This window comes from Onthophagus taurus, chromosome 3 (assembly GCF_036711975.1).
Source record: "Onthophagus taurus isolate NC chromosome 3, IU_Otau_3.0, whole genome shotgun sequence".
NCBI classification, from domain to species: Eukaryota; Metazoa; Arthropoda; class Insecta; order Coleoptera; family Scarabaeidae; genus Onthophagus; species Onthophagus taurus.
Genome location: NC_091968.1, coordinates 7515094 through 7529362, shown reverse-complemented (window position 1 = coordinate 7529362; position 14269 = coordinate 7515094). Strand labels below are relative to the sequence as shown.

The following is a 14269-nucleotide window of genomic DNA, read 5'->3' as shown; positions in this document are numbered from 1 at the left end:
TGAAGTAAATATGTCACATTGACGTTTGAGCTTTCGTTATTCAAAAAGAAAAGGTGCATAAAAAGTGTTGTGGGGTGTTTATTTGCCATTTACTTATCTAGAAAAGGTATTTTATTCTATTTAATTACTTTGTAGCACGTTTTTACAACAAATATGTACTTCGTCAAAATCGTATTTATCTAAAAATTTATTAGTATTTTAACCTCAACTAATTAGTTACTGAAAATGTTACTAAAAATCATGAAAACAACATAAATTTTATAAGGGTCCTGGATAATACCAACAGAAACTCTAAATAATTTACATTGACAAGTATTATAAAAAAAAAACGAACTATAGAACTAGAAAGTATCGGGTCTGAGGACGCACGGCTAATGTTTCTAGGTCTAGTGTTAGTTGTAGTTTTACACTAGCACTAGAATTAACACAAGATCTAGAACTGGAATCATTCGGGTTTAGCCGTCTTGAGAGACGTGCGGCTAAATCCGAATGTTTCTAGTTCTTGGTCTGGTGTTAGTTCTAGTTGTTATTGAGTGCTATATTGTTGAATATTTTTATTGAACGAAAAGTAGAACTAACACTAGACGTAAAACTAGACACATTCGGGTGTAGCCCTCTTAACACTTTGCTGACCGGCGATTTTACACAGAAACTATGGCTATTTTTTTCTAATTGAGTGTGAAAGTAAAACGTTTTAAATAAACTCCAATAAATTTTATTTATACTGAATGAAATGAAATTAAACTTGGAACATACATCTACGTTTCTCAAATTTAGTTTATATTTGAGGTTTATACCGATCTTTCGATCTAAAGTAGTTTCAAGATACTGGCCACTTCCGGTCTGCCGGAAGTAAACCGCAACTTCGTTATTTGAAATGAAATGCTATAGTTTTTATTACACCTTCTAATTATATGTGCAAAAATATGTTGACTTTGATAAAAGTTACTGGTACCTAGCATTTTTCGTTTTCGAGTTATTTTGACTTTAAGTTTTTTTTTGCATATTTCACTATACTATTTAAAACCTAATATCTCAGCCAATATTCATTCGAGAAAGCTCTAACTTTGCACGATTATTCTTCAGATGATATCAAATAGATTGTCATTTGTTGTATACAGGTGTTTTTACGACAGTGACTATTTGTTCTAAAACGTGGTCGCTTAGTTTTCCGAAAAGCCTGGAAGGTGGATCTTTTAATAATAAAAATTTTATTGAATAAGTATGATTATATATTATTCTCGTCAATAATATACAGTTCGTAAGACTCAATATTGCAAACAATTATTAATTTTTTTTTATGTGTTTGGAAAGTTCGTGTCCGCAAGGTATTCCTCAATTGAATAATACTCTTTTTCCAATAATATTCGTTTAACTTTCTGTTTGAACCTTTTGTTATTCAACTCTTTTATTTTTGATGGCAATGCATTGTACAATTTGACCGATATATAGTTGATAGTATTCTGGGATTTTTTGATTCTGTGATATGGTATTAACAGACTACTTCCATGACGCGTGTTGTAGATATGTAGATCTTCGCTCTTTGGCAATGTGTCTTTCTTCGTATGAACATTAACCAGGCAGGTAAGTATGAAACAACTTGAGATAGTTAGTATTTTTAAGGTTTTAAAAAATGTTCGGCAGCTTCCAATATAGTCAAGCCCAGACAAGATCTGTTTGACCCCCCCCCCAGATAGATATGCCATACTGCTGTGAAAGTAAGCGAAGTAGACGCTTTTTGTTTCATTTGTAGGTAAATTTTTAGATATAACCTTTATGCAGTATATTGAATTTGATAATTTTCTTTTTAAGTTTGTTACATGGTCCGACCACGTTAAAGTTTCGGACAGCATAATGCCTAGAAAATTTATCTTTTGAATTTCAGTGTCTTTGTCTCTTTTTGTAGAAAAAGTTAGTATTTTGGTTTTATCTGCATTTAGTTTCATTTTGTTCATGTCAAACCATTTTTTTGCATCGGCTAATGATGTTTGCGTTTTATTTTTAAGTTGATGAAAATCATTTCCTTGGTTGATAACAGATGTGTCATCTGCATAGAGACAAATGTGGTGTACTTTGTATGGAGCCTTTTTAGAAGTACGACAAGAACTACCAGGTGGTGTGCTGTATTCATTTCAATCTACAGAAATCCATTTCCTAGTTACTTCTAGTAAAAATTATTTGTATCTTTGTTTATTTTGTGTCTTTTTGCAGTAAAGTTTGAATGCATTAAACAAAATACAATTGATTAAAACTACTTTATACTTTTTCTATAGATAGTGTTACGTCAAATACTGATCTGCACGGTCGACACCTTTCATGTGTTTATTGCATTGTATTATGCACGAAGGTTTCACTTTATCATTTGTATAATTTTTATTCCGCTGTTCAGTTGATATCATAGACGTATCATGAATAGTTGATATCATGCACGCCAACTTTTTGTCTTTCCACGTGGGAAGAAGAACGGGTCCTTTCCGTACAAAAGTCATTTGCCCTCTATGAAGATTCTTGGACTTTTCTATTAGTACCTTTGGCAAGCCAGGGTTCTCTCGTATGGTACCACATACAAATATTTTCTTTTCTAATAAAATACCAGCTGTAGAAACATTAATGCAGTAATTATCTTGATGATACATTTAATACATTGATTATACATGATGCCAATAATCAAAATACGGCTGCTAGACTGATAATATAGTTTCTTGTAGTTTTTGTCCTCCACCCGAATAAATTTGCATTTTTTAAAATAGCAAGGCGTGAGCTATCAAATACGCTAAGCTCCCCCTCTCTTCAGTGATTCGGGCACAGTAGCGTTGCAAAATGTGGTAGATCATTTTGCCGGACCCTGTACATAGATAGAATTTTTGGAATAAGGTAATGCAATAGAGGTCTAATTTTACAAACTCTGTCTCTACTAGGTGCCTTTTGTACATAATCACTGAGATGGAAAAATGTAAGGATGTGCTCGAACCTCATCCTGCTCATAGTTTTAGGGAATATTGGTGCTTCAACCAAAGAGTCCGTTGACCAATAATCTTTCCAACAAGTTTTTTAGTTTGTCCCATCAAGAACCCAAGAAACTTCTTCATATCGTTTGTTGTAACTTCCGTCCATGGTAAAGTTTTAGCAAAATTCTTATGCAATTTTTTCATTTGGAAGTGGTGTAAATTGGTTTGAGAAATAACTAAATGAAAAAAGTCGTTATCAAAAAATAACTCCGTTACTTCAGTGATTACTTAATTCTACAGTTACACCCGACATGTTTGAATAATCCTCCAAACAAGGTATAATGTCATATTCATTCCAATCTTTAAAATCACTTTCACTATCGGATTCTGTAATATTTCTTTTTTGCCGTTTTGGTGGTATAACGTCAGATTCATCACTTTCGGAATCACTACAATTTATTTCGAAATCACTTGGACAATCAGATAAATTGTCCGCGTGTAATTCATTGAAAAGTTTTTCGCCGATACGTCATGGTTGAAATTTATGGAATTATACTAAAATTGTGATAAAAAATTAAATACCAAGAAAAGTAATTTTTTTGTTATAAAGCGGACATGACTAAACGTTGTTCCGTTGTTCATGACTAAACACGTTACGCCAAGTTTTTGCAATATATTATATCGCCCTGGATGTCATAAATTGAAATGTATAATACAAGTGCAATGACGAGTTAACTCGTCACCAGTCAACAACGTTGGGCACAGAATAACCAGAAGTGACAGTGGCAATATCCCGCCAAATCCGACGCCATATTATAGCGAGTTACCAAGGTATGCCGCTATTGGTAGTAAAGATTTGGCGAAATACCGCTAGTGTCACTTCACTTCTGGTTATTCTGTGCCAAGGTCCGTTGAGTATTGGTTATATGGAACTTATTATATTATGAAATTAGAAACATTCGAATTTAGCCGCACGTCTCTTAAGACGGCTAAACCCAAATGATTCTAGTTCTACTATACAGTCTGTCCGTAAAGTAGCAGATATAGGCAATAAAATCATTATAAACGGTTTGTGGAAAAATCCTTGAAACGGGTCTAAAGATTTAAATTTTTTTCAAATGGCAATCCCCCATTTTTATTACGGAATATGAAAGACGACATTTTTTTGAATCTAGTACAGTCAATATTAATATTGGTTACATAAGAAAATTTTCGAGAAAAATGACTTTAAAGTTTAACTACTTTAAATTTGATGACATGATAAAAATAGCATTAGCTATGAGTAACTATGGTAACTAACTATTTTAAACAATTTTCTAAGTGTCAAAAAATGATTTAGTAAGTAGTTGACCTCCTTAATGCAACATTTCCTGATCGAAAACTGTTCAGCTCAATAGTTGGTAAGCCTAGCTGTGACTTAACTTAAAAAGCATGAATATCTTCGATATTTCTCAAAGTCTGCCCGACCAAATGTTTCAAAGGAGGTTCAACAAAAGGTGGTTTTGGCTGGTCGAGGAATCTCTTATGTTACTGTCAGAGGTGTTCGGTCGAATTTGGACATTAGTAAATCAACGGTTCATAAAATTTTAAATACTGCAAAATATTATTTCTACAAAGTAAACCTCATTCACGATCAATGACTCGTGAGTAGTTTTTCCAACAAAAATTTTGCTACGATGACTAAGACTTTGTTAAAAACATTTTTTTTCCGACGAGGGAACATTCACATTGAGTGGCTAAGTAAATAGATAAAATTGTCGGTATTGGGCTACCCAAAATCCACTTTGGCCGAGAAGTCGTACACCCAATATCCGCAAAAGATCAATGTGTGGAGCAAAATAGCATGGGATACTATCCTGAGTTCTTATTTTGTGAGGAAACCTTAGCTGGAGGGAGATGTTCAGGCTTTTTCAAAACGATATCATAATGTTGTCCCACCTGAATTCTAATGGTAATTATTCCAACAAGGTGGCGCACCACTACACTTAAACAAGCTTTACCAAAATCACTTTTTGACACTTAGGAAATTGTTTAAAATAATTGGTTACCATAGTTACTCATGGCTACTGCTACTTTTATTATGTTAAGCAAATTTGAAGAAGTTAATCTACAAAGTAATTTTTTTCGAAAATTTTCTTATGTAACCAATATTAATATTGAGTGTACTAGATTCAGAAAAAAATATTCTTTCATATTCCGTAATAAAAATGGAGGATTGCTATTTGAAAAAAATATCGATGACGTCATATCTCGTTCAAAAATGGCGGAAAAAATTGAAATATACACCAAAAAATTGGAACAAATTTAAATCTTTAGACCCGTTTCAGGGATTTTTCCATAAGCTGCTTATAATGTTTTTATCGCCTATATCCGTTACTTTACGGACAGACTGTATAATCTAATATACGTACTTTTCTAATACGTACATTTAACCTTTCAACTACTTCAATAAAAATATACAACAATTTAGCGCTTAATGACAATTAAAACTAGAACTAACACTAGACCTAGAACTAGAAAGTTTCCGGTTTAGCCGTGCATCTGAGGACGCACGGCTAAACCCAAATGTTTCTAGTTCTAGTGTTAGTTCTAGTTTTGCACTAGCACTGTTACTATGTAGAACTAACAGTATACCTAGAACTAGAATCATTTGGGTTTAGCCGCACGTCTCTAAAGACGGCTAAACCCGAATGATTCTAGTTCTAAGTATAGTGTTAGTTCTAGTTTTATACTAGCACTGTTACTATGTAAAACTAACACTATACTTAGAACAAGAATCATTTGGGTTTAGCCGCACGTCTCTAAAGACGGCTAAACCCGAATGATTGTAGTTCTAGGTATACTGTTAGTTCTAGTTTTACACTAGTACTGTTACTATGGGGCCGGTTGTACAATATACCGATAAACTTCCCGACAGCGTTATCTGGCAGATAAGTTAGTTTGTACTGTATTACAATGTACGGATATTTTTGTCGGTGAGATTATCGGCAGGATAACTTATCGGGTACTCAGCGGTGCCGATAAGACACTTATCCGCCAGATATTTATGGTTACCAAGGTTTTTATATAAAAAGTTTGTATGATTACTGCATAGGTTAACCTCTAACATTAAACGTTAACCTTATATGTACGATGTGTCAGTGAAAATTTTTTTTAACAATTTATATTGTCAAAATCATAATTCAAACTTCAAAGAAAGACGTTGGCGTTACCATTCTACGGCATAAATCACTAGATATGGGGAAAAACTACTACCAACCGACTCTTATTCCGCCGATAGCAATCCTACCGACAAAAACAGTTTGTACAACAGCGAATATCTTTATCCTCCTGATAAGTTTATCGGGCGGATAGATATCAGGTAGATTTATCGGTATATTGTACAACCGGGCCTATGTAGAACTAACAATATACCTAGAACTAGAATCATTTGGGTTTAGCCGCACGTCTCTAAAGACGGCTAAACCCGAATAATTTTAGTTCTAGGTATACTGTTAGTTCTACATAGTAACTGTGCTAGTGAATGAGTACCGAATGATTCTAGTTCTAGGTATAGTGTTAGTTCTAGTTTTATACTAGCACTGTTACTATGTAAAACTAACACTATACTTAGAACAAGAATCATTTGGGTTTAGTCGCACGTCTCTAAAGACGGCTAAACCCGAATGATTCTTGTTCTAGGTTTAGTGTTAGTTCTAGTTTTACACTAGCACTGTTACTATGTAGAACTAACACAATACTTAGAACAAGAATCATTTGGGTTTAGCCGCACGTCTCTAAAGACGGCTAAACCCGAATGATTCTAGTTCTAAGTATAGTGTTAGTTCTAGTTTTACACTTGGATTGTCACTAGAACTAATATTAGACCTAGAACTAGAAACATTTGGGTTTAATCGCATGTTTCTAGAGACGGACATAACACGATGTTGTTATGAACGTCATACAGTATGTTTACTCAACGGACCTTGATTCTGTGTTTTTGGTAACTCGCGATAAGATGGTAGATTTTAAATCGAGGTCACAAAACGAGGTGCCGCCAACATCAAACAAATCCACGTCACTGTCATTTCTGGTTATTCTGTGGTTTGGGCATGAAAAGACGAGTTTACTCATCACCGATCAGTAAAGTGTTAAGAGGCGCGCGGCTAAACCTAAGTATTTCTAGTTCTTGGTTAATGTTAGTTCTAGTGACAATGTTAAGTAGCGTTGGTTAGCACTAGATATCGCATATTTTTATTGAACTAAAACTAGAACCAACACTAGAACTATAAAGTTCCGTGCGTCATTAGACTTAGAACTAGAAACGTTAAGACATGTTGCATTTTATGTGGGACAAAGTAAGTAGGTACACTCTGGTTTCTATGGAAATATATTTTTGTATATTGCATATTAAGTGGAATTCACTGTATGTAATAAAGTTAATAACATTCGTAATCCTCATTCTGATACCTACTGGCAGTTCAAACTTAGGACTTGACGAAAGAAGATACCGGTTCTTGTCAATAGCTCCTAATGTATCGTTGAATTGTCTAATGTTGTCTTAGGATGCACCTATGATTATTTAATTGCATCTAATTGTTTTGCTTTTCGTGGATCACACTTTTAATGCTTTATTCGCATCATTATTTAATTGTCGTGCCCAAAAACAAATTATTTTAATGTCATTGTGAAAAACAAATATCTATTGTTTTACCTAAATATTCCAAGTCCTCGAAACTTTGTAACGGAAGAGGGCAATGCAAGCGTCGATGCATTGATTTTTCGTGCAAACTCGTTTTTTGCATGCCTCTTTTTCGAAAGGGTTCTTTTTTTCGCTTGTTTTTTTACGACTTTTTTTTTGAGTAGGTCCGAAGAGCGAATGGGCTCTCAAATAACTCCATTATCAATCGACTCGACTCTACCCGTTACCGCCGCCTATGTTTGTGCCCTGTCCATGCGCCTTTTGCAAAAATAGTGTCCCTTTTTCTATTTCAAACACAACACATTCGCGTACAGTCCCGCACAAAGTTTTTTAAACCACACGTACAAGAATTATTTCCTCTCGTTGTCTTTTGTAACTTTTTACCAATTATCCGATACCGTACACAATTTTTTTTTGTTAAGTCTTTTTAGTTATTTGACGAAAAAGATTTGTGTAGTACTAAACAAAAGCTTTTTGAATTTAATTTTTTTATTGTTATATTTTAATTATTTTGTACATACGTGACCCAATTTATCTTCTTTTCGTCGTTTAACATCTTGGTCCACATCAGCGGGCGATCTCGTCCTATATTTTTCAGGCACTGGGGATATGGGGTTCTAATAATTATACGAAAAAGACATCTTTATAGCGATTTATGATTGTTTATTAAAAGTTTCTTACCAGTCTTTCCTCGGCATTAGCAGATCCAGGACCGGATTTCATTTCGGCACTTTCTCTACTATGTAAGTCCGCGGGTTTTAACAAGGCATGGGCAGCACCAGCTACTGCAGCATGAGGTCCGCCTGGTGCTCCGGGAAGACCGGCACCGAAACCCAAAAGTCCCGTGGGACCCAAACCCGGAAGTCCAGGATGGGGTCCCATTGGAACACCCGCGTGAGGTCCATGAGGTAGCTGTTGCGCGTGTATCTGTTGCTACGACGAAAATTAAGTTAAAAAAAAAGATTCTTAAATAATTGAAGAGAAAAAAAATGGTTTAATAGTGCTTTCTATATCTACTTAGAATAAAAATAAGGCGGAAACGTGCAGAGCAGGGTGAAAACATGCAGTGTACAAGAAGCAGAGGGGAATTTTTTTTATTTAACTTTTTTATTTAATAATAAAGAGGAAAAGATGGAGCAGTTACTACACACTACTTACTAGTAATTGCTGTAGACCTTGCTGTTGTTGTTGCTGTAAACAACAACGGAATTCTTTTAATACGACTCGTCGAGTTTTCCGACACCGATAATTAAAATGTTTTTTAAAAAAGATTCTTTTCATTTTAAACAATTTTTACTCATTTTAATAATCTTAGCTACTTTTTAACTAATAGAAAATAAAGAAATAAAAAAGGGGAAATAAAAATTATAATTTTTAATAAAAAAAAAATAATAATCTACTCGCAACAATTTAATAAACGAAAACTCGGCGAAGAGTTTTAACGATCTTACCCCGATTATTTGGTTGAGTTCCGTCATTGTGACCTGTTTAGCCCTTTCGACTGCCGTTGCGACCTGTTGTTGATGCTCTTGCGCAAGGAAAGGCAATACTTGTGCTATTATCCCACTTAGACGTTTTGCTATTTCAGTCTAAAAAAAAAATATATATAATTACAAAAAATAATTAAAATATATATAAATTAATTACCTGTTTGTGCATTTCTACGTTAAGGCCATAGGACATTTCATAATACTAAAAAAAAAATAATAAAATAAATACATTTTTTTTGGATTATAAACATTTCGAGTGTATTACTCTCGGCGTTTTATTTCGTATAAAAAAACGACGTAAACTTTTTGTGTTAAAATGACATCCAGCGTATAAAAAATGTTTAATATTTACAATGCGCTATGAAAAAAAAAACCCTTTTGATATAAAACAAAAAATAGTAGATGGAAATATGAAAGTAATACAAACAATATTAAAAATGAAACTTTTTTTTCAATCCACTCACCATGACGTAGTGTCGTTGCATTTCAGTCTTTTCGCTAGCTAATTTCTCACATTCGAGTTTTAACCTGAAAAATAAAAATTTAATTTAAATAAAACAAAATTTAATGGATTCATTTTGTATTGAATTTTTCATAGGAAGTTTTTAGCTAAATATTTTTGCTAAATTGACTTTAACCCTTTGTGTCCCAAGAAGTCAAAAATTTTCGCTATCAAAATACAATCAGTAAAGGCCTTTGGAATCAATTTGAATATTTATTTATCAGACGTGTATCTACAGAACGACGAAAATCTGATAGAATATTGAGAAAAAATTAACATTTTCGCATAATCTACGTATCAAAAAGGATGCTTATTCTAAATTAAACCTCAAAGCTTTCTCTTTAAAATGATGTGTAATAATTGTTGGGTTGGATTGGAAAAATATTAAGAAAAAAAATGTTGAAAGAAAACTTACATTTTTGTATAACCTAAAAGTGTCAAAAAAGATGCTAATTTAAAAATTCCTGGAAGCCGTATTTATTGAAATTAAGGAATGAGACTTATTCTAAATTAAAGCTCAAAGCTTTCTCTTTAAAATGATGTATAATAATTGTTGGGTTGGATCACAAAAATATGGAGAGAAAAAATGTTGAAACAAAACTTACATTTTCGTATAACCTAAAAATGTCAAAAAGATGCTAATTTAAAAATTCCTGGAAGCCGCCTTTATTGAAATTAAGGAATGAAACTTGTTCTAAATTAAAGCTCAAAGCTTTCTCTTTAAAATGATGTATAATAATTGTTGGGTTGGATTGGAAAAATATTAAGAAAAGAAATGTTGAAACAAAACTTATATTTTTGTATAACCCAAAAGTGTCAAAAAAGATACTAATTTAAAAATTCATGGAAGCCGTATTTATTGAATTTAAGGAATGAAACTTATTCTAAATTAAAGCTCAAAGCTTTGTCTTTAAGATGATGTATAATAATTGTTAGGTTGGATTGGAAAAATATTGAGAAAAAATATGTTGAAACAAAACTTACATTTTCGTATAACCTAAAAGTGTCAAAAAAGATGCTAATTTAAAAATTCTTGGAAGCTGTATTTATTGAAATTAAGGCATGAAACTTGTTCTAAATTAAAGCTCAAAACTTTCTCTTTAAAATGATGTATAATAATTGTTGGGTTGGATTGGAAAAATATTACGAAAAAAAATGTTGAAACAAAACTTACATTTTCGTATAACCTAAAAGTGTCAAAAAAGATGCTAATTTAAAAATAAAACCTGATACGGGTCATTGTTCGTATGACAAGTGGTACATCCAAGTCTTCGGCATTACTCCAGAAGAGTTTATAGCTTGGCAAACTGTGATAACTCATTAAGAAATTTATGCCAATATCTTCTTTTAAGTTTAGCATTTTATTCGTTTGGTTCACACAGTTGCCTATCAGTGTTAGAAAATAATCTGTAGGATTAATAAAGTATCACCAATTATTCTCTCTGGATAATGGTATCCTGGAATTTCAGTCTGTTCTTCCCGTCTTCTCCATTTTCTATCAATTTCTGCCTTGTTCTTCTTGTTGGGCCCTTTGCCACATATTTCTACTACTTCAGCGTCACTTTCCTCATTTCCATTAGTTACTTATTGTCAATGATGGGCGTTGGGTAAATACTCGGCGGGTAGGTATTTATCCGGATATTTACCCCAGCCCAGGATAAACACTCAAATAGTGACTACGTATAAAAATGATACAAGTAAAAATATAACAGATTCGGAAAAAACGAGAGCAAGCTGATGAAATAGACATTGAAGACGAGGAATTGTCGATCGAAGACGTATTAGCATCAAACGAATCTGTCGTAATTTAGATTATCAAGTTATTATGATTAAAACTTAATATAATATTTAGCGTTTGTTGTTTCGTTCAGCATCAGTTTCATCTCTCCAAGGCTATCGGAAATAAGGACCATATCATCCGCGTAGCGCAAATTACTTAGGTATTTGCCATCAATGTTTATGCTTTTTGGGTCTAATTCAGTTGTTTAAATGCTTCAGGATCGTGATGAACAATTTGGGTTCAACATTGTATCACCTTATCTTACCCCATGACCAATGGTACTTTTATGCAATTTTACCGTCATTGTAGCATTCTTGTAAATGCTATAAATATGTTTGGTGTATCGATAACCGACTCTGCATTCTTGAAGTGGTTGCAAAACTGCCATCAACTCAATTTGAATAAAATTTTATAAATACCTCTAAATACCCATCTTGGGTAAATACCCCCGGGTATTTAACAACACTGCTTATTCTACTTCTTCATCTTCCAGCATAGGTACTTCACTAGCATTAGTAATAACAACATTCATCTTCTATTTCTCAATCTCAGTATTGTACATGTTATTATCCTGGCGGTACTTTTACGTACCAAACACAAGATGTAACCTTCTTCGGGATAAAAATAAGAAATATTTGAAAATTGTAATTGCAATACGTAAACAATACACGAAGTTGCTTACAAATCACACCTAATAACCATTTACCAAAGAGATACCTTTTTGAACAACAAAATTCAACAACACCATTTTTCACTAAACTTCTAACCTCACATCTGGATGAATAAGTTTAAATATACCTAAAAACCCTACAGTGCAGAATGAGTGTTTAAAACTAAGAGTACTTTAAAGTACCGTCGGGACACAAAGGGTTAAGTTTATAACCAACCGAATAATACCGGATTAATTGGACATTAACTGCCATTTTTGTGAAACCATGTGGAAGAAGTAAAGATTCCATGGATTAAATATCCCATGGATGTCACACACGAACAACCAGGAAGGTTGAAGCTGAGAAGGTTGAAGAAGGATAGGCACCAGAGACCTGCAGCGAATGGCTCACATAGTGAATCTGATTCGTTGCTTGAGTGTTGCCTCCATTCGTCAATAGTAATTATTTATTGTGAATCATGTGGTGCTCTTCTTAAGTTACTGTATTATCGACTCCGAGACACCGAATGGCTCACATGTCGAATCATATTAATTGATTCGCTGTTACTATATTTCTTTCATCTGTCAATAGAAGTGTGAATCGTGTAGTGCTCATTCAAAAGCAACGAATGGTTTAAAATCATTCGCGAAAAAATGCAAAACTGGTACAAAAGTGTCTAAAAATTATCAAAAATATTAATTGACATTGCACAGCGTACTGATTGATATTCTTTGATTTAAATGAATAAAATAAACCCACAAGTTTGTAATAAAACTAACTAGTTTTGTTAATATCAGTTAGTCTACTAATAGTGTCATCTATAGATTAACATTTTTTTAAGTTCCAATTTCTTGAAGTCGAGTTATTGGAATAGGGTTCTTAAGCGATTTCGTGCATGATTTTTGTAACACTTTTTTTGGCTAACTTTGAATAATTTTAAACAAGTTCAGAAAATGTTGAAATTTTTTAGAATTTTAGATAATATTGCACATGCTTAGACAAGTTGAAATAACTATAGACAAATTAAACAATTTTGGGCAAGTTTAGGTAATTTTAGACAATTTTGTAAAGTTTTTCCGAATATAGACAATTTCAGATATTTTTGTGCATGTTTACCTAAGTTTAAATAATTTTAAATACAATTTCATCATTTTATGCAATTTTAGACAACAGAACAGGACAGGTTTAGACAAGCTTAAACAATTTTAAACAAATTTTGCGCTTTTAAGTAATTTTAAAGTAGTATGCATAATTTCAATAACATTTTGATCATTTTAAAATATTTTATAAAATTTTGACAATTTTAGATATAACCAATTTAGACTATTTTTTTCAAGTTTGGCCAAGTTTAGACAAGTTTAAACATTAATTTATTTATGTTCGGTATTAAAATAACAACGACTGTATACTAATGATTCGCGAATACTTTTAACAATTCGTTGCTTTTTGTTACATATGAGACAGGCGCCTACTGCTTGATGTTGTAGAACAACACTACACCATATTGAGCAAATCGAGTGTTGCATTGCAACGTGCTCTTAATGTTGATGTACCATTAGTCTTTCTAATGGACATGTCTTAAGAAATGAAAAACACCAATTGTTGCAACTTATAATTCAGAGACAGGGTTTGAGATGCAGAATATTAGGAATTGGACAGGTTTAAACTTTAAGGACTTTATCAGCGCCACGGCGGATCGAGAGACCTTTTCGGACGTGATCGCTAACCTTCGATAGCGGAGATGGCACAAATAGAATAAGACGTAGAAGAACATTTAATTTGTACCTAAAATCTTGAATATTAATCGTACAGACACTTGAAAAGTTTTTCAGATCCTTCAAAGTTATGAAGGAATGATTGTAAACCGGTAAAGAAAAGCCATAGAACTAAAACCATTGTGATAACTTAAACAGTACGATTCCCCAATTGATGAAGCTTCTGTGGAAGCCACACGATGACATCTCACCAAGAAGAACAGAGTGATTATACAGGGTGCGACAAAACTCTCTCCCTAATTTGAATGTTGAATAAAAAACAGATGGTACATATTAACGAAACTGTATTAACATGAATAGGATCTACAGAATGGGAAGTTACGTTATTATGTTTTACAAGTTTCTTTTTTTGAACAGTATATCGCTCAAGTGTTTTCCTTCGTCATCAATGCATTGCCGAATGCAAGTTCGGAAGTTCGCCATTACTCTACCCAACATATCTT

At 33.1% G+C, this 14269-nt stretch overlaps 1 protein-coding gene across 6 annotated transcripts in view; it reads right to left on the bottom strand.

Annotated features, from left to right (window-relative positions):
- LOC111425093 (TLE family member transcriptional corepressor groucho) overlaps positions 1–14269 on the bottom strand; it is a 92078-nt gene that overhangs the window by 12369 nt on the left and 65440 nt on the right. For 3 of the 6 annotated variants that reach the window (XM_023058858.2, XM_023058863.2, XM_023058864.2), the window contains 6 exons: positions 9584–9647; positions 9277–9321; positions 9081–9218; positions 8788–8820; positions 8311–8562; positions 8151–8246 (listed from right to left, as the gene is read on the bottom strand). In XM_023058858.2, the coding sequence (XP_022914626.1) occupies positions 8151–8246; positions 8311–8562; positions 8788–8820; positions 9081–9218; positions 9277–9321; positions 9584–9647 (628 nt within the window). The remainder of the gene's footprint in view (positions 1–8150; positions 8247–8310; positions 8563–8787; positions 8821–9080; positions 9219–9276; positions 9322–9583; positions 9648–14269) is intronic. The other 3 variants (XM_023058859.2, XM_023058862.2, XM_023058861.2) reach the window with 3 other exon arrangements.